Source organism: Nesoenas mayeri, assembly GCF_963082525.1.
Source record: "Nesoenas mayeri genome assembly, chromosome: 3".
Lineage (NCBI taxonomy): Eukaryota > Metazoa > Chordata > Aves > Columbiformes > Columbidae > Nesoenas > Nesoenas mayeri.
The window spans coordinates 10,442,747-10,463,950 of NC_137544.1; the positions used below are offsets into that span (position 1 = coordinate 10,442,747).

A 21,204-nucleotide genomic window follows, 5' to 3' on the forward strand; every position below is an offset into this window, starting at 1 on the left:
AGTAAAAGGAAAAACCAGCCACATGGACTACACAGGCTTTGAGGTGCAATACTGCAAACTTCAAGATGTAGGGTGGTGACCTTGGTCAGTGGGTTGTGCTAGTGGGACCTCCAAATTTTGGTCATTTTTCAAAGGTCCAGAGCACTTGTTGATAGGGCAGAACTGATTTTCAGAGATGTTTTTGCACCTCTATGTATCTCACAACATGCTGTATGAGGAATACAGAGCATGAATGCAGCTGTTTTTGCCATGGAAGATATAAAACAGCTTACAACAAAATTCAAAGTGTTACAGAGACCAGCCTGGTGGAACACATCACTCTTTTACCAGTCATGGATTCAAAGACAGTAGGTGGAGAAAAATTCTCCCTCCCCTATGCAAGGTCACACGCTCCTGACCATCAGCAACACCCCATCCATGGGACAGACTCCCCGCTCTTCTCCCTGACATGTTTTTTGTGGAGGACACAGTCCTGATGGTGACAACACTGCCACACTCTGCTCCCACCACCTCCCATCCCCATTTGGACCCCACATATCTGTAGGGATCCCCGATGCTGGGTTGCTGCTCTGACACCAGTGGGACACACGTGGTCTCTCCTTCTGCTGGTCATGGCGAGTGAAAAGAACCATACTGCTCTCAAAGACCAGAGCTCAGTTTTGCCCACGTGGGTTTTTCCTGACTACTCACCTCCCCAGAGGGTGACGTGAAGAGTGAAAAATTCACACCACAGCTCCGGTTTCACCCAGGACAGGGGACACAGCAAGCCATTTGGTGGAACTGCCCAGCCAAGGCCCGTGTGGTAGCCTTTCGGTCTGACCATCTTTCAAATCCAGCAGCACAGCCCTGTTCCAGGTACCAGTGCCGGTGCAATAATCAGACTGCCACTGCTGCCACCCCACACAGGATTTTTTCCTCCCAGTACATGGCTATGCCGCCCCAACACAGATAAAAGAGAAGGCACTCGTATTTCTGGACTTGCTACATGCTCGTCAGGAAACCATGGCATTTCCCACCAGGTTGACTCCAATGTGAGTATGAGCTGGTTGGTGCATTGGTATTTATGACATACTCATCACATCAATATACATCCTGTGGTTTTTGATGTGAATAACTGCAGGTACTGCTATTGCAAACAAGCACATCAAGCCAAAGCTCATGGCAAAACACCTGTTAAGTGTGGAGAGCAAAGCCAAAGGCATCCCACCAGCACCCCAAGGTGCTTCACTCCACTTCCCCATCTGCAATCCCATGGGACTCACATCCCCAGGACATCCTAAGCGATGCCCCAGCCTCTCTCATCTCTTCCCCGCGATGGAGACTGCATGCTGCTACATGGTGGCCAGCACAGGTGACTCTCCTTAAACACACACTCTCAGGTTTGTGGAATAAGGGCTCAAAACTGAAAAAAGGGGAAAAGGAGCTGCTTGTTTTACAACAGGAGTGTGACCCAATAAATCACTGCAGACCTAGTCAGTTTCCTCCAGTAGTAAGAGCTTTATAACCAAGATGTGAGCTACAATCCATGTGGTGCAAATAGACACAGAGGTTGCTGGCACTCAGACCTGTGCAGAAGGCTCAAGCCTTGGGGTTTTCTTCTAATTGGATCCAGTGCCTTTCCAGTCTTTTCCATATAGGTATGCCAAGCATCAGCAAACCCACAAAGAGGACACGGCTCCATCTGCCAGTGCTGACCAGCAGTAAGGCTGCTGGGACCAACACAGCTATGCCAGGGTGACCCTGCTGCAAGCCTGGATCAAGCTGTTTCCATATGAACATCCTTCTCCCTGCCAGAGGATGCTCATGCCCCTTCTACCGCTGGATGTGAAGTATGATGTTAAAAAACAATAAAAAAGTGGGGAGGGGTGGTGTGGATTTTAAACAATTCCCCTATTTTAAATGAATTAAAAAACAGTTATTCCTTAAAAGGATAAAGTATGTGTTTCCTGGGAATTATTTTGAGGCCAGAAGCACCCCTGGTTATCAGGCAGTTAAACGGGGCGTAAAGCCATTTTGCTTCTGACTGTCCCTGCTATGGGACTACATGGGACAGGGGGCTTCAGGACATAGTGCAGGCAGTGGCTTGAGCACAGGTTTTAGTTTTATAGAGCTCAAGGAGCCCCAAGGCGAGGGACACACACCAGCCCCGTCCCGACCAGGCGTCCCTCCCCGAATCGCAGCCAAAGCGCTTCCAAGTCAAATGCAAACAACGGGGTTGCACTGTTTAGTTCCCTCCTCCTGCGCAATTACATTCCCATGTAAGAGGGGAGGGAGCCAGCTAAGCGTAGAAACATAGTCCTTTTCAAATGCTTCATATTTCTAGCTTCACTGTAATTATATCCTGCAGATAAAAATGGTGCTGAAGGTCAAACAAATTCTCCAGGAGAATATAATCTGCATGGAAACTGCGGTGGGTTTTTTTTTTTTTAACTGTAAAGGTTGTATAAATACCGCAGAATGAGAAACTATAATTATCCATTAAAATCACTCTGAGTCTACTGAATTCACATTTGTCCATGTTCAGCCCCTAGTCTCCTATTTATAATGTTTACATGTGCTCAAAAATCAGCTCAGACGAGAGGTGACTGATCAGAAATACTTTTTTCCTGGACCATTTCTGTGGTGCTAGAGGGTGATGCTCTGCAGAGGACCAGCTCTGGGGCTGGGGTGTTGGGCTGGGCTACTGCCGTCCTGCCGCTGATGCCCCACTTACCTGCCTCCAAAGGCAGGATTTACTCCTTCATGCCCTTTACAGACATTTCCTACATTGCTCCCCAACATGTCAGGGCTGCAGCACCTCAGCCATGGGAACATCCCTGCCCAGGAAAGGCTTTCGCATCCTTCTGGGTGCTCAGCACCTCCATTTGCGCAAGGCTAATCCCACTGTTCAGGTGCAATCTCCGCATCTGCCTGGGGATGGATGTGCAGCCCTTGCAGCCAGCACACAGAGATTCATAAAGGGAGGACTGGTGGCTTTTGCTCTGGAAACACTTCTGGAGCAATGAGCGATGTGACTGTCAAAAGCTGCAGCCGATCTGCTTGGCCAGGGTGGAGCAGCACATTACCCACCAAGAGCCCAATTCCCACTCCCCTGCTGACACACACCCCCTGGAGCAGCCCCAGGCAAGGAGCTGCCCTCCCCTACCCCTTTGAGCAGGCAGAAAGATGGTCCAACGTCATCCTTCACCCTCCTGTTGTCTTCCAGAGATTGCCCAGGAAAGGAACAGATGCTCTCCTAAAAGAGTGGCTGGCACGGTGGTGTCACCATGGGTGTGAACGCAAAGGGCCACACCACCGCTGGGCTCAGCCCAGGGCCTGAAGTTTGCTCTCCAGCCAAATATACCTGTTAGGGAGACGTATCTGCAGCCAGGACTGGTTCCCACGTGAGCAAAACCATGGATGGCATCGCTGCCAACAGCAGCCTCTGTGCTCCCCCCACATCCTCCCCATCCTGGTTTACCATAGAATCATAGAATCATTTTGGTTGAAAGAGACCTTCAAGGTCATTGAGTCCAACCATTAACCTAACTCTGGCACTAAACCGCATCCCTAAGAAGCTCATCTACACGTCTTTTAAACACCTCCAGGGATGGTGCCTCCACCACTTCCCTGGGCAGCCTGTTCCAATGCCTGACAACCCTTTCCATGAAGAATTTTTTCTTAATATCCAATCTAAACCTGCCCTGGTACAACTTGAGGCCATTTCTTCTCATCTTATCACTTGCTACTTGGGAGAAGCAGCTAACACTCTCCATGCTAAAACCTCCTGTCAGTTTGTAGAGAGCAATATCGTAGCAACCCAGGCTACAGAACTGCAGCAAATGAGCCACAGCTTTTCTCCCCAGGGCTAGTGGAGCCATCATGGGGTTCAGGGCAGAGCCCCAGCAGCACACAGCATCCCAGCACTGGGGTCAGGGGAAAACATCATGAGACTCAACCCATTACTGTGCTCTCCATCAGCCACCTCCAGACCTAAGCAGGTGATGTCTGTCTGTCTGTCTGTTCCCTGCAGCTGTGGCTGAACAAGAGCCACAAAAATCAGGGGTCAGGAGCATCAGCACCCCTTTGGACATGTCCCACAGGATTAGGTCTCAGGCCACCAGCTCGGAGGAGGCTCACAAAAGCCACTGGCCAGCAGAGGCTGCCAAGAGCTTTATGTGTCTTGCCTGGATTTGAACTGACCACAAACCTCTACTGCAAAAATTTGGAGGAAGGGAAAGGGGTAAAAGAAACAAGAACATTAAAAAAAACTGTCTCTGCAGTGAGAAAACCTACCGAGCAACCAACAGCAATTGAAAAATTTGGTACTTTGACAGCTGGGTAACTTTATAAATGATGCGGTGTTTCCAGAGCAAGCAGCTCCAGCGCTGCTCGTGCCAATCTCCTTCCCCCAGCCACCTGCACTGAAGGCAAACACCAGAGGAAAGCCAGGAGCCCTCCTGCCAACCCCTCCTCACCCACTAGTTGCACCTCAGCCCCCAAAATGCTGAGAGCAAGAAAACCCACCAGCATGGACCTGATTCTTCTTCTACCCCACTAACCTCCATCTCTGAATGTCCCCCTGGCTACGGGTACATCACACTTAATATACATTTACATTCACTCTGAGGGAAGGAGATGGATTTTCCTGTCAGATACACAGATATAAAGCCAGAGAAGCTCCATGGGTGTCAAGGAGGCTACAAAAGACTTACAGGTACCACACTCACTCCCCTGAATTGCCACAGGCCACTGCCTGAGGATGCAGAGCAGACCTCACTGGGCCAAGGATGGAGGGAGGCTGGGGGGGTTTATCCCAATGGATATATCACTGTTATTGATGTGCATACTTTACTCCCTGCTGATGTACCATTTTATTGGGGAAAGGGGACTGCTGGATTCTCACTGAAGCTTTCCTAACCTTTGGAATACTTTGGATCGCAGCAGAGCTCCTTATGGTGACGCTCCATCTGCCCTGGCTCAGCTCAGCGCTCCCTAGCAGAACATCCCTGCGATGGAGGACAACTGCCTATATAGAAAAAAAACAAAGCATGTTTTCCAGCAAGGATTTATCTCCTCCAAAAGTAAACTACTGGCACTAATGAGCACTGACGTTTACATGCCAACACCTTGACAGTCAGTAAAAAACCATCAAAAGCAAAATCTGTGCAAATATATCTCTGGTCTAAGCCAACCCAGCCATGAAGCCGAAATTCAGTACCAAAAGCCACCAAGGTGCAGCAGAAACACTTTCAAGAATCCAAGACACGTTTTGGCATGGATGCAAGGCTTCTCTGATTTAAGGTATAATTTATACTCAGCTCCTGAGTTACTAAAATCTGCAGCCCTTTCAGCATGGGTCAAAGCACTTCACGGAGCCGTCTCAGAGGTGGCATTCAGCTGTTTGCGTGGGAAATGTCCATTCCCAGTGGATCTGAGCTCTCTTAATGGTACGGGAGTGGCAGACGCTATGGGAAGGGATAGAGCTCGCTGGGAAATCAGTGCCAAAGGAGGGCAGGGTAGAGCTTAGCGCTTTCATAGAGATTATTTGGAAAAAGAAGAACCCAAGCAAAATGGCTCCTCCCCAGGGAACTCGGGACCTTTGCTTCTCCCCAGATACAGCGAGGACAGCTGTGTGACTCGTGAGCCTGGTGTCGGGTGCCCAGTGTGCCTTGGAAATGGGGTTTTGTGTGGGAAAGGGAGGGGACCCACCAGCCAGTACCTCCTGCAGGACATCAGCTACAGTAGAAGTGCTTTGGACCACATGGAGCCACCCCCAGCCAACACCTTCCCCATGCCATTCCCATCTCTGTTGAGAGCATGAACTTCTGACTCTCACTTTAGCCTCCAGTTATGGGACCTCCTTTCCTGTCCTCAACAGCAGATTCTCAAATCTCTCCCCACTGCAAACAGGCCTGGGCCAAATGATTTCATGGCCAGAGGTTTTCCACCCCCAACCTTGCCCCAGGGATCCCTCTTTTGTGCCCTGGCAAACCCAGGGTAGGGATTTGAAGGCAGCCAGAAAAACTCCTTTAACTCAAAGAAAAGAGCGTGCCCTGCCACCTCCCCTCCACTGCTGGGTGGTGCTGGACTGACCCCTCTGCCACAGCCACCGCCCAGTCCACCCCCAGCTTGTCCCCCGCATTGAGACAATTTTGGCCAGACATTTTCCAAAACCTTTGGGAAAGAAGGTGTCTGCTCAGCTTGGGCAAACCAAAGGATCAGGCAGAGCTCGGAGGCTGAGCAGACATCCCCTGGGGGCTCTGCCAGGCTGTGTGCCCCCCTGCCTGGTGGGGAGCAAGGCACGGAGATGGAGGCAGCTCAGAGCAGGGAGCTTGGGCCCCCACAGCACTGCATCACCCCCAGCTGAGCCCCAGGAATCCCACTGTGGGTGGTGGGAGTCGCTGTTTCTTTGAGAGGCCCTGGTGGGGTGCCAGTCTACAGCCTCGCTGTCTTGGGGTTGCATCCCCCACCCTTCCTGGGCTCATGACCATGGTGGCACTGGGAAGGCAGGGGACATCCGCTCTGAGTTCGGTTTTTGGAAAGGCACACATCAAAATGTGTATGTATATATATATTTTATATATATATATATATTTATATTTATATATATAAAATGGGACAGGGCTGCTAGGCAGGGCAGGGCAGGGCGGGGTGGGGAGGGGGAAAGCTGCAGAAATTGCTACCTGCAGCCACACGTCTCCACGACCATGTCCTCGTACTGTTTGTAAACCACATTGTTTCCGGAGTCTATGTAGAGGATGCTGATGGGGCTGAGCTTGGAGGGCACGCAGCAGCTGGGAGGTGTGGACTCTGGGTCCATGGAGTTCATCAGGGTCTGGATGATGGCGTGGTTGGTGGGCTCTAGGTGTGAGCGCAGGGGGAAGTCGCAGACCCCCTCACAGTGATACGCCTCGTAATCCAGGGGGGCGATTATCCAGTCGTCCCAGCCCAGCTCCTTGAAGTTCACGTGCAAGGGCTTCCTGCTGCAGCGGGTCTTCGCCTTCTTCCCTTGGCCTCTGCCCCCAGACCGGGCGGCGATGGTGGTCCGTCTCTTCCTCCGCTTGGGGTACACCTCCTGGCCGGGATCGGGGGGCTCCAGGAAGGGGGGGCTGCCCAGGGCCTTGATCTTATCCCGGATCTCCTTGAAGAGGTTCTCCTTCCTCTGGGTGCGGGAGAAGGCCACAAGCAGGGCTTTCTCGTGGGGCTGCGGCCGGGGCTTGCTGAACCCCAGCTGCCAGGGGGGCAGGAGCCGCCCCGACTGATCCGAGATGATCCTCAGCAAGAAGCACAGCAGCTTGCCTGGGGGAGATCTCTCTCTCCGATCCCGCAGGGCTTCCCAGACATCAAACACCTCCCATCTGGAGGAGCCTGTGTCCAAAATGTCTGCAGCCCTGGAGTCCAGCAGCCGGGGCTCCTCGCCGTCCCGGCTTGGGCAGGTGGAGAGGAGGAGATGGTGGAAGGTGCCTTCGGGGGACAGGGCCAAGCTCCGGTTTTCAGGGAGGGCGCGCAGGACCCGCAGCTCTGCACCCGTCACCTCCTCTGCCTCGGGCAGGCTGGAGATATCAAAGAGGTATCGCTGCTCGTAGGCATATGGGGAGGCATCTGGAAGAGATAAAACAAATAATTAAAAAAAAAAAATAGAAAAAGGAAAAAAAAATTAAAACCCAGCAAGCTGAAGCCAAGGTCCCTTTATAGAGGCGCAAGGGACACATCACCTTGCAGCAAGGCTCGTTGAGCATCCCAGTGGGGACACAGTCTGCGTGCCCTGCGTGTGGGAGCATCACCCTGGCTGGAGGTACCAGAAAAAAACCAGGGAGGATATGGCAAAGAGGGAGGGAGGAATCAATTCAAACATGTGGCTCCTCATCAGCATGTTCCCTGCTTCCCGAGGTGGTTCCTCTGCCTTCTCCCAGGTGTTTCAGTGCCCCCAGCTGCTGCACTATCCTGTTTTGGCACTGAAGCCCCAGATGAACCTGTGCGGCACAATCCCATCCTGAATCAGCAGGTTGTCACCGATTTCTTCTGCCCTAAGTGTCCCCACTCTGCCAGCCCCAGCCATGCCAAGTAAAATTTCCCTCGCAGGCAGGCACAGGCACACACATAGGGGATGCAGATGCTGTGCCCCAGGGTGTCTGATAGGGGCACTTCCAGAAGCTGAAATGAGCCCAGCTTTAATTAGTCACTATATTGGGTGGATCCAAAGCCCAAACACAGACTTGCATGCTTTCTGGCACTGAATAAATATACTTGATGGAATTTAAACATAAATAGATAGATAGATAGATAGATAGATAGATAGATAGATAGATAATAGATAAACAAAGGAGGTGGAGTTGCAAAAAAAAGATGAATGAGTTCTGGGAGGATTGTTTTTTATCTTCTCCCTTTCCGACAAGAAACCTGACCTGGGCACGCTGCAAACAGTGCTGCTGTGCCCAAGGTCCCCCACCTGCTGCAGGCAGAGCCGTGCCCAACAACCCCACAATGTGGCCCCCACCCACGGACAGTGCTGTCAGGCTGCAGCCTGCACTGCCCACGGGTGGGAAAAGACTTTTCTCCCCATCATTTGCTATTATTATCATTATCATTATTGTAATTATTACTCTTATTATTTTAAAAGCAGATCTAAAATTCCGGCGAGGAGCAGATAAGGAGATCCCTTTGAAAAGTTCATCTGGTTTCATTTTGCGCTGAAATTTCCCAGGACCTGTGCGCAGTTTTCCCCCTGCTCCCACAAGCCGGGCACTGCCCACCCTCCCATCGGAGCATCCTCCCCCCGTCCCGCCTCACTCCCCCGCCGTTTCCCCACCAGCTTTCAGAAAAAATCTCCCTGCAAAGGCTGCCGGCAGGATACGGTCCCTGCTGGGTTTGGGGATGGGGTCTGAGGGGCTGCGGGGGGCTCCGCACCATCAGCTGCCGCTTTCCCACTCCGGGGCAGGCGGAGACGGGCACTTGGGGCGCCTGTGGCTGCTTTTCAGTTTGTCTTTACATTTTATTCGATCGGGATTTTTTTCTTCCCCAGTAGAACGAACTTCATCGGCCGGGCGCGAAGTATATGCATTTCATATATATAGAATATATATGTATATATATATTAAAAATATATCGTTAAGTGCGTATTTGATTATTATCATTAGATCTGCGGGTATGAACAGGGCAAAGAGCGGGGAGCGGGAGAAGGGGAAGGGGACAGCGATGCCGAGCTCAGCCGGCTCCGGAGCGCCGCGGCAGCCGGGGCTGAGCCGCCCCCCTCGGGCACCGCGACGGGCGCAGCCGCGCTCCCAGCCCGGCCCGCCGCGGAGTTTTTCTGGCTGCAGAGGCTCTGGTGGGGCTTCTCCCTGACTGTCCCGGCTGGGGCGCACGTCGCCGCCCGTCCCCAACAGTTCCTCCAGCCCCGAGAGCTATCCTCGACCCCGACTGCCTGTGCAACCCCACTGGCATCTCACATCCCCATACTTACTATAATCAACCCTATTCCCCAACTCCAAGTACAACCCCTTTGCTATCCCCATCGCGACCCCAACCCGATGCCCACTCACAGCCCCATTCCCATCCCGGTCCTCATCCTCATTCCCATGCTCAAACTTAAGCACAGCTGCATCCCCGTTAAACAACCGATGCACATCTCCTACCCCGTTAAGCTTCACCTGCATCTCCATGCACTACCCCATCCCATGCAGCCACCCCGTGCTCAAACCAACGCACAACCCTACTCCCCAGCCCATGCACAACCCCATCCCAGACACAACCCCGTGCTCAAACCAACGTGCGAGCTACGTCTCGGTGGGTTGCAGGTCCTCGATTCCATGCTCAAAGTAACGCACAACCCCGTCTCCGTCCCCAAGCCCACGCAGAAGCCCGTGTTGATCTTCAAACCCACGCACAAGCCGCATCTCCAAGCCCGAACCCACCCACGACGGCGGGGTCCCGGCCGGGCACCCCTCCCAGCTCCCCTGTCCCACTGCGGCTGGAGGGATGCGCGTCCCGCACTCACCGCTGCGCGCCCGCTCCGCGAAGCCCGTCACCGTGTCGGCGCGGCGGCCGGCGGGTGCGCGGCGGGCGGCCAGGCGCTGGTAGAGGGCCACCATGTAGTGGTGCGGCACCACGGTGCCGTTGCGGAGAGCCCCGTCCCTCCGCGGCGGGGAGGAGAAGGGGGAGGCGGCGGCGGAGGAGGAGGAGGAGGCGGAGGAGGAGGAAGGCGCGGCTGCTGCCGAGGGTCGCTGGGGAGCGGCCGCCGACGGGCCGCGCACGGCGGCGGCCTCCAGCCCGCGGCGGAGGCGGCAGGCGCCCAGCAGGCAGAGGCAGAGGGCGGCGGCGGCGCGGAGGCGCATGGCGGCGGCCCCGGTGCTCGGCGCTGTGCTGCTGCCGCCGCCGCTCCCCGCCCGCTTTTGAACATCGTCTTCGCCCGACGCCGCCGCCGCCGCCGCTGCCGCCGCCGCCGCCGCCCGCCGCCGCCGAGGCGCCCCCTGCCGGCCGCCCGCCCTCCGCCCCCCCGCCGAGGCGCCGCCCGCGCTCCGGCCCCGCCCCGCCTCTGTCTGCAGGTGAGGCCCCCCCTGGCCCCCAGCCCTGCCTGTGGGGGGCACCTGCGCCCCTGGTGTGGCACCCGCAACCCTACTCTGGAGGGGAGACCTCCGCCACCCAGCCCCCGTGCCGCGGGGGTCACCCCGGCCTTATTTTGGGATGAGGTGTCCTACCCTTACTTTGGAGGGCAGTCTTCGGTCCTCGGTCGGAGGGAGGACACTGCGACTTCTATGTGCAGAGGAGCCCTATTTCGAAGAGGGGAAACCCCCCCACACCATCCCATATTGGAGGGGGAACCTTCACCCGGTCCTGGAACGGGGGGGAGGTCACCCTCCACCACGAATTGGGGCGGGGGACCCCTTTCCCATACTTGAGACGGGGCAGCCTCGGCTCTGTTTCGGACGGAGGAACCGCCACCCCACGTTTTGTACCGGAACTCTCACCCCATATGGGACAGGGACACCCCACCACTGTTTAGGAAGAGGAACTGTCCCCCGCTGATGGACGACCCTGCGGGGCTGGCACCGGGCGAGGGGACCGGGCCGGGAGCGGCCGGGGGAGCGCGGAGCGACGCGCTGCCCGCGCCTCCGGCAGCGCCGGTAATTCCGCCTCGGGAGACCGACACCGGAGCAAAACAAAGCACCGGCCGGGCTGCGATCTAATGTTTTCCCTTGCACGAAGGGTTTCCTTGGTAAAATTCAGATGTTTCCTTGGGTCTCGATTAAAATAACAAAGTGGGATATTTACTAGGATGTTATTTCAAGTCTCCTAAGTCCCTGGTTATGTCTGTTGCGATTTCTCCGCAAATACAAAAACAAGTGCTGCGATGATTTATTTGAAGGAATGTAGGTGTTTCGCCAAAATAAATACAGCTTTTTTCTTCCTCTCCCCCCCCACCCCAAACAATCGCTTCTCACAAGCATTTGTCACTACAGCCTCTCACATTTCTTTTTGCTGTAATTTTACAGGTGCTTCGTCACAGTATCGCAAGTGGGTTTCTAATGCCAACCAGCGGAATTCCCCTGTATGTACACATAGCACAAAGCAACAGAGGCAGCTCCTGTGACAATGTCCTGAGAGGTCCCTGTCCCACATGGTGCGGGATGGCCTGGCCCAAGGCCATTTGCACACCTTGCATGGCACCTTGCATGGGGTTTGCACGGTTCACGTGGTGCTTGAACAGCATTTGCACAGTGTTTGCATGGCTTGCACAGCATCTGTACGCTTTGCTTGGTATGCACAGGGCCTTGCATGGTTCCATGCTCATCGGGCTGGGGCAGGAGGCAGAGGAAGGGCCAGCAGAGGAAGACTTCATTAACTGTTTTTCTTCTGTCAGCTCCTTATTAAAACCAGCCTGATGCTGTTCAGGTCACTTTAAAACAAAGCATCCAGCAAGATTTTCCATCCCCAGCACCCAACTCCCCCATGGGCAGGGTGCTGGGACCTGGCTGGGTGATCCCATAGCACTGGAGCAAGTGCACTGAGCACTCAGGACAGTCCTTCCTGAAGACGGGAAGGCTGAAAAACACTGTCCTGTCCCACACCTCCCAATCTCACCTTTGGAACCATACCCTGGACTGGCACTCCCTTCTCCCCTCATGCTCCTGCCTTGGGGTACCAGCAGCGCTTCCTAACCAGTACTCTCCACAGAAGAAAAGGTGTCAATGGAAGGATGGATTGACATGATGCAAAGGATTGCCCAAGCTTTAAAAAATGGGCAGACAAGTCCATCCACAAACCTTCAGGCTTCTTGCAATGGGTTCTGGAGTGTCCTGCCTGGATTTCTTTCATGCAGCAACGTTCGTGGGAAACAGTGAAAGGTACAAAAAGGTGAGCGAGGGCCTTGCTGGAGGCAACTTGCATCTGTATGCAGGTACACCTTCCTGCATATTGCGGTGTGTGTACCTGTGATGCATAGGGCACCCAGGCTTTGCCAAATTCCCATGGACAGGAGTTGTCACTGCATTTTTTTCTGTATATGTTTTAAAAAAAATAATTTCATTGATGCAACAGTAGCCAGGTTGTACCCTCTGTAGTTTATTTTCTCCCAACCTTTTCACCCCCAAGTCAGTCCTCAGCCCCCACTGTGGGCAGCAGCCAAATACACCCTTGGTGTAAGCTGGCACAGCTGAGCGATCAGTTCCCCCACAGCAGTTCACACCACACCATCCTCATCCCAGTGCACAGCCACCCCTGTGGTGAAGCCATGTGCTGCTGGGTGATGAGAGCAAGATCCCTGTCCCCACCATCTGCATGGAGACCCAAACACAGGCACACACATACCCACACAACCCCGAGCGACACATACACATGTCTGCATGCACTGGGCACACATGTCCATATCGGCTGGCGCACACACACACGAGGGTACACAGACCCAAGAAGCAAATCCTGCCCAGCTGGGAGACATGAAAATCCTGCGGCCCATCCTTTCAACTACACAACATCTATCGAGGTGCACGAGCACTAAGTTTCCCATCTGTTCTCCATTGCAGATTTGCCTAAACCCTTTTGGGCTTTCTTCAATTTCCATCAGCCCAGCCCAGCCTAGCTGCAGGACCTTCCCAAGCCACCCCAGCCCTGCGCAGCAGCTCCTGCCCCAGCCCTTCCCTGCTGCAAGGATGGGCTCCCTCCTCTCCCAATGCAAAACTTTTGCACATAATTTCACGCTGGCAAAGAGCCACCCTCTACCAGCCCCCTTCCAAAACCAAATTAGCACGCTGCTGCAGCAGCAGAAATTGGAGAGGAAAGGCTGCAGTTCTATTTTACAACTCAATTAGCAAGTTTATACAGAAAAAACACCCATATAACCAAGAGAGATTTTATGTCCATTTGGCTTCACCAGCAAATAGACTTCTTCCTCTCAAGGGCACTCCTCAGTGCTGTGGGTACAGTGACATGCCCGTGGTGGCCCTCAACCAACATGGTGATGCTTGCTCCAGCCCTCCTCACTTGCTCCATCTCTCTTTGGTCTTACACTTACAAATTCTCTGAGTACCTCCAGCACAGACTGAAAAACGCAGTTCTGAGACTGCCTCATCACTCTGTTCACTGTTAAATGGACCACAAGTCTGACAGAATCTAAACATGACAGAGGCCATATTAAACTCTAACTTATCCCTAAGAACCTGTCCCGAATAATGTAAAGCCAATGGCTGTATGCCAGGGAGGGATCCCAATTCCCGATTACACCATGTCCCACTATGTTTTTCCCCTTTGTTCACCAAGAGGCTCTTCTGGGTGGGTTTTTGGAAAGAAGGGGGCATCCAGCTCACTAAGCTCTTATATTTATTTATTTATTTATTTATTTATTTATTTATATATTTTTTTAAACATTTTTTGGATGTTGATTTCTTCAGCATCAAGAAGGAATAATTCTTGCCTGGCTGACACTCTAGCTTGTCCCATCTATTGCAGTTTTCCTCTGCTCCCTGTTTGCCTTTCTCCATCACCTGTGGTGGTGGGGGCCTTTGTGTGTGGAGCATTGATTTGTTTCCATCTGTGGGGTTGAGTCCTGGGCAGGGTGGACTCTCCTACCACAGCTGCATCCTCTTTTGCAACTGTGGGCAAGGTCCCATCCTGGGACTCTTGCCTGCCAGAGAGGGGCTGCCCTACAGATGCTCTTCAGCAAAGGAAAGAAGCAGGTATTTTGTTTAAGCAGAACCCCACCAGCTGTGGAAGACCACTTCTCAAAGGAGGAAACTGAGGCAGAAAGGAAATCCTCAAGCAATAACTCTGTAGCTGGTGTCAGCCACATTGCCTGAGCCCTATACCTCCACAGATGTTCACTTTTCTCATCATCAGCACTTTTTGATGGAACAAAAATAAACTGCAGTGACAAACCCCCTGCGTGCTTCGAAACTGGAGGTGTTTGTGGCTGTTTCCATCAGCTAAGCCAGTGGGGCTCAACCAAATTGCAAGTCTTGAGCAAGTTCAGAGTGGTCACAGTATTGATTCTAGTGGTTATTGGGAAGAATATGTTTTCATGTAGTGACCACACCAGAAGCCTCTTGTGGCTTCACTTAACAAGTGGCTTCACTTAGCAAATGTCTTCTAGTGAGATGGCCACACGTGATGGCATGGCCAGCTCAGCAAGCAACCAAGCATTAGCATCATTTTATTTCCAAATCTTCTAGCAACTCCTTGCAAAACTTACTTAAGCCGAAGCCAAGCAATTCTTCCTCATTATCTGTGCAGGGATAGCCATGGAAGGTAAGACAAATAAAGGTACAAACTCCATGCATGAAACATCAGATGGATTCAAAGAGCCACAGAGCTGCTTTCACAGTGACCTTATGTCACTGCAATCTGATGTCTAAAGCTGTGCTCATTTTACAACACTTTCTATTTGAACATTTTACTCTAGCTAAGGGACAGGAGACTTATGGAAATGCTTTACTGAGAGTTCAACCCTCCTGGAAACATAAAAGCTTCTTGGGTTAGATTTTCCACTCTCCTCAGGGAAAACTGTCCTATGCAGCATCTGGACAACAGGGTCTGGTATAAGCCACCTGAAGACAGTAAGTGAAAACAGAGTTGAACACTCAGTCAATCTAAAAAAAGAACTAAAAGAGAAACAACCAAAAACTAAAAAAAAAAAGCCAGTTTGCTTTTTGAAAAGTGCAGAGTCCGAGTCAGCAGTCAGCAGGTAATTTGTCAATACACCAAGCCACGGATGCAGGGTTGGAGCAATGACTCATCCCAAGTGTCCTAACGGTGGTAGTCCAGGCTAGTGTCTGCTCAGAAGGAGTGGGGTTCACCTTACTTCATTTTGGCCTCTTTTTCAGTCTAGCTAATTGCTTCCCTCCCATTAATACTTAATAGAGGGAGAGCTGTACCTCCAGAAAGGGATTCCTACAGCATTAACAAAAGAGTACATCTGAGACAGTTGTTAGGGAGGTTTTGGTGTTCCCGTGCAGAAAGATCTCCGTACCCCTGGCTGTCCATGTGAGATGTCACCAGGGGAAGTGCCCTCCTTCAGCGCTCCTCAAGCTCTGCTCTGTGCTTCCTTAGTTTTACATATTTCACACTCTGACCTCCACTAAGTCCCTTTTTCTCCCATTTGTCCCCCAGATCACTGCATTTCTCCCCAACTTCTTGTCCTCCAGCTCCCAGTCCCTTTGTGAAAGTTCCTCAGTTTTGAGGGGTATTAAAGCAGCTCTGAAGGAGAGTATCTGCCAGCAGGCACCCAAGGGAGTGTCAGAAAGGAAACACTGCACGCAGTACTTCACCCCCATCTTCCCGGTTCCCAGCTCTTCCCAAGAGATCCTTTCTCTGCCCTCTCCCCATCCCTCCCCAGCCAGTGCTGCTCAGGGCTGTTGTGTCATTCTCACTTCTCTGCCACTTGAGACAGAATTTCTCTGTACCAAATGCAAAGTCTGACCAATATCTCCAGTTCTGGCTCACTCCTAACTGCCTGGATGCAGGTTTTCACCACTATGAACACGGAAGGAAGGTGTTTTTCTTTTTTTCCCCTTCAGATTATCTTCCCATCCTTTGCTATTGTTTATTCCTTGCCACACAACTACTTTTGCTCTCTCATTCATTTCAGTGCCCTTAGTCCCCTACTTTTATTTTCTGCTGTTGACCAGCCAAATGGAGATAAGCTCTGAAGACCTTAAGGTCAGCCACATAGTTCTGCACAGTGACAGAGATCTGGCAAAGAAAGTTCTGTCCTCAAGAACTGATTTCTCTCCCTTTGGGAACATCACCTTGAGCAGGAATCAACAGGTGGCTCCATCCTATCTAAATGCAACTAAGTGCAAGGTAGTAGTTGGAGGTACCAACTTAGGTTTTCTTGACGGTTACTCTGGGAAGATCAATAAGTCATAGGTGTCATCCAAGGCACACAGAGGGCCAGAGCAGACCTGCCACCCCCTGTGCTCCAGCATGGTCTTCCTCCCTTCACTCCTCTGTGCCCACTGCTGTACTGCAAGGAGGAGGAGATGTGGAGGGAGGTGGGTGTCTGGGTGGGGAACAGGATGAGGTCCAAACTCCTATTTGCTCACAACTTTGCATGGTCCAGATCACTTATCTCAAAGATGATATCTCTCTGATCTTGCCAAGGCAGTATGTCCTTCCACAATGGAGGGGATATGGGTGATTCAGGCTGGGCATCCGGCAACTAGGAGAGATGCCTCTTACCTGAAAAGCCCCACAAAGACCAACATAGCCCACGAGGCAAACTGAGCAGCTCATAAACTACTTTTTACCACCGCGCATCTTCTGGCCTCCTGTCCAGTTCTGCATTTTAAACCCATAATTTCTGCTTTCCTTTTTCATGCCTTGACCCTCTTTCTCCTTCAGCTGTTGAGTATCATGAGAAGCTCACAGAAGTAGAAACCGTCCCACAGGGCCATCCCGAAGCACCTCCGCAGCGGAGCTGTGCGGCTGCGGCGGGACCGGCGGCCGCAGGGTGCCGGGAGCACGGGGAGCGGGCAGCGCTCACTCCCGGGGCAGCAGCACCATCTCCCGGTCAAGGGATTTATAGCAGCAAACCGCCGTCAGGCGTGTTTTTCGGAAACACAGATGAAGGGGTCGAAGGCGCTGGCAGCCCGGCACTCACTCTGGTTTCCCCTTAGGCTGTGAAACATGTATAAAGCAGCTCAGTGCAAGTATGTACCATATATGATAGGTCAATGATAGGACAAGGGGTAATGGGATCAAGCTGGAACACAAGAGGTTCCACTTAAATTTGAGAAAAAACTTCTTCTCAGTAAGGGTGACAGACACTGGAACAGGCTGCCCAGGGGGGTTGTGGAGTCTCCTTCTCTGGAGACATTCAAAACCCACTTGGACATGTTCCTGTGCGACCTCACCTAGGCGTTCCTGCTCCAGCAGGGGCATTAGACTAGATGATCTTTTGAGGTCCCTTCCAATCCCAAACATACTGTGATACTGTGATACTGTGATATATAAGAAAGCGAGATAGAAAATTGGCAGTGGAGAGCAATACATTATGTGGACGCATCCCTTTTTCTTTGTGCTGTGTTATCAGATGGACTTCTGAGTGTCAGTCACGGGATCAGCTGTTGCAGAGTTTTTGCTATAGGTGCATCAGGTGGAGCTCCATTTTATTTTATATGGCTCTGTCTGAGAGAGCCCTTGAGTTAATAAAAAGCGTAAATTACATCTCACTTGAGAGTCCTTTGCATAGTTTTGCTATTGAACTCAGAGCAAGATTTTTGTCCACATAACTTTGCCTAGATAGGTATATTAAGAGGAGACACACGCAATGTGTAAAATCCTTCAGTCACCGCACAGTTATTTAGTGCTCCCACTAAAGTTAAAGGCAGGCCTCCAGGCAGTGACAGCTACATGGAGAAGCATTTGATATGTTACTGAGTGGGATGTCAAATGCCCTATCTGCAATACCCTTGCTTTCCTAATACGTTACAACAGCCTATGCACAGCTCTCCACAGAGGTTGCAAGCTGGTGCAGGCTGTGCTGACATCAGTATTTAGGTAACATATATTTCTGCCTTTAATATTTGATTCAGGCAACATTCTTGCTTTGCCTTGCCCTTGCCTGTTCCTACCCACCCAAATACTCAAGTGCAGGTTCAGGCACCTGAGACCATTTCAGATGCTTAAACATGAGCATCTGGTACCACCTGAGACATCCAGACCTCCAGCTGCTGCATCAGAAAAGAGAAGGGCTGTCCTAACACCTCCCACCTCATCTACCAGCATCATGTGGATGTCTTGGGTGCCTGGCAGCCTGCAGAGAGACCCCAGGTGCCTGTTGTAACACCTGAGGAAAGCACATTCCCTTATGAGAAGATCATCAGAATTTAGTAGCAAAAATATATGAGATGGGACTTTCCAATCTTAAAGAAATCCTTGAAGAGCACACCACTGTGTGTGGGTCACTTCAGCAGTGTATGGGGAGCTCTGCCTATCTCTGTGGTTCACACATTGATCCCACCAGGTTAGTAAGTCAAAATATGTCATTTTGGGCTCCTCACTCTGTGTCCAGAAGGAAAATGAAGGTGAATATTATTTTATATGACTAGCTCCTGTATGAAACAAAATGATTGCCCAGCAGGCAGCTGCCAGTTTGCTTACAAGCACTTTGCACTTGGAACAAGGAGGTGTTAAATTTTGCCTCTGTCCTTTCTGCAGGACCTCACCATGCAATGCCATGAAGTCTGGGCTGACAGTTTAAATAAGAGACAAACACACAAGAACAGTTAAAGTTCTTCCTAGGCCTTGATGATTTAGTGAAGTGGAAAATACAAGTGAACCCATCTCCGAATCTACTCAGTAGTTTTTCCTCTGTACAGTGATGGCTTGTGGATACGGTATGTTTAAGACAGGTTATCAATGTAAAGACTCATCCCATGCACTCTCCAGGTGAATATAATTGTGTAAGTAGACACTTAGACCACATCTAATACAGGCAAATTAAATGTTTGTAGGACCACCCTTTGGCACCAAGTCAAGTCCTGTGGGTCAGCCCCTGTCTGCATGGCTAAACTCCCTTAGCCTCCAAGGCTGAAGGGCATGTACAAGCTGTCAGTTGAGAATGGTCCCTGGCCTGAGTTAACAACAGAATTGCCCCCAGGAACCTTTCAGCAGAATCCAAGGCTGAAAATACACCAGGGATCCTTTTAACAATGTGACAGTGCTGACATTGCTCCCTGGCATTATTTAATTTGCTTGTGTAAATGGAGCTCTGGAGACCCTGGAGATCAGGGCAGGGTAGCTGATAAACTTGTGTGTTTGAAACCTGTCTCACTGTCAAGAGCTTCATTCTTTCAAAAGCTATTTCAGCAGGGTTGGAGTGAGCCACAGTTATCCAACAAACAGAGGCTCTTCTTTTGAGGAAAGGCCCAGACTTTTGGTGTTTGACGGGGAGCTGAGAAGTTGGCAGTGGGAGCAATGAAGTGCTTTCTCCTCAAGATGGACTTAAGGTAGCACTAGCCAGAGCCTTGGGACAGCCACATTCCCTCCCATCTCAGCTTTTCCCTCTCTGTAGTAACAGGTCCCTGCCTGCTCTTGCAGGCAGATTGGACAAAGGGTATACACGGGTGAATCTCCAGTCTTGCACAGGGTCAGTGTGGACATTCCTGATGGAGACTGGGGAAGGAAGTGCACCTTCTATCCGATCATTTTCTCCATGATTCATGGGTCTCCCTTTGTGCTCCCCAGCTCAGCACAGCCCAGACCATCAGACCAATTCACCTGACTGTGTAATCACAGAATCACAGAATCGACTGGGCTGGAAAAGACCTCCGAGATCATCGAGTTCAACCCTTGGTCCAACTCTAGTCCGTTTATTAGATCATGGCACTAAGTGCCATGTCCAATCTGAGTTTAAAAACCTCCAGGGACGGCGAGTCCACCACCTCCCTGGGCAGCCATTCCAATGCCTGACCACTGTCTCTGTAAAGAATTTCTTTCTAATATCCAGCCTAAATTTCCCCTGGCAGAGTTTAAGCCCATGCCCCCTTGTCCTATTGCTGACTGCCTGGGAGAAGAGACCAATCCCCACCTGGCTATAACTGCCCTTCAGGTAGTTATAGAGAGTGATGAGGTCACCTCTAAGCCTCCTCTTCTCCAGACTAAACAAGCCCAGCTCCCTCAGCCTCTCCCCATAGGTCTTATGTTCAAGTCCCTTCACCAGTCGTGTTGCTCTTCTCTGGACCCGCTCCAGCACTTCAATGTCTTTCCTGAACTGAGGGGCCCAGAACTGAACACAGTACTCCAGGTGTGGCTTCACCAATGCAGAGTACAGGGGAAGGATCACTTCCCTTGTCCTGCTGACCACGCTATTTTTGATACAGGACAGGATACCATTGGCCTTCTTGGCCACCTGGGCACACTGTTGGCTCATGTTGAGCTTCCTGACAATTAGTACCCCCAGGTCCCTTTCTGCCTGACTGCTCTCCAGCCACTCTGTGCCCAGCCTGGAGCGCTGCAGGGGGTTGTTGTGACCAAAGTGCAGCACCCGGCACTTGGCCTTACTGAACTTCATCCCACTGGAATCAGCCCACTTTTCCAGTCTATCCAGATCCCTCTGCAGAGCCCTCCTGCCTTCCAGCAGGTCGACACTCCCTCCCAACTTGATGTCATCAGCAAATTTGCTGATGACGGTCTCAATCCCCTCATCTAAATCGTCGATAAAAATGTTAAACAGGAATGCTTGGGTAGCATTAATCATGCTGGGTTTGTAATTGTAGCTTTGAACTGATTTCAGCAGAGTCTCCAGTCATGTGAAGAGGGCATGGATAAATCTGGTCGTAGGACCACCTAGAACAACGTGGTTTCTCAAGAAGTCTTTATTTCCATTCTCCACAGTCCGATTGTTTCTCTCACCAGATGGCAGTCGCTTCACCTTGGCTTACAGAAAGCCAAAAACTTGGCTCCTGAGAACAACCAGGAGTCAGCACCAAAGCCAAGCAGACCTTGGGTTCCTCTTTATCACCAACCAAATGAATGAGCATGGACATAAACACCTCCAGAGCTTTATTTGGTGTAAGGGAAACCAAGGTAAAGTCTTTGCACAACAGCTTAGGTCAGGTGTGTGGTGAAGAGGTACTTGAAAAATTTAGCAGCTTATTTGAGAGTCTACCTGGAAACTTGTGCAGTTACTGACTGCTCCTTCACCTTTTCTTGATTTGGGGATATACTCTTTTCATTGCACCTATGTAAAGAGTCAACTACCCCAAATCTATCCTTTCTTTTGGAAAAAAAAAA

At 51.4% G+C, this 21,204-nt stretch overlaps 1 protein-coding gene across 1 annotated transcript; it reads right to left on the reverse strand.

Moving 5' to 3' along the window:
- Positions 1–6,661: 6,661 nt before the first annotated feature.
- GDF7 (growth differentiation factor 7) lies at positions 6,662–10,313 on the reverse strand (the record flags this gene model as incomplete). Its single annotated transcript, XM_080342763.1, has 2 exons — positions 6,662–7,584; positions 9,977–10,313. The coding sequence occupies 2 exons, from the start codon at positions 10,311–10,313 to the stop codon at positions 6,662–6,664; spliced, it is 1,260 nt and encodes a 419-aa protein (XP_080198889.1).
- Positions 10,314–21,204: the final 10,891 nt, after the last annotated feature.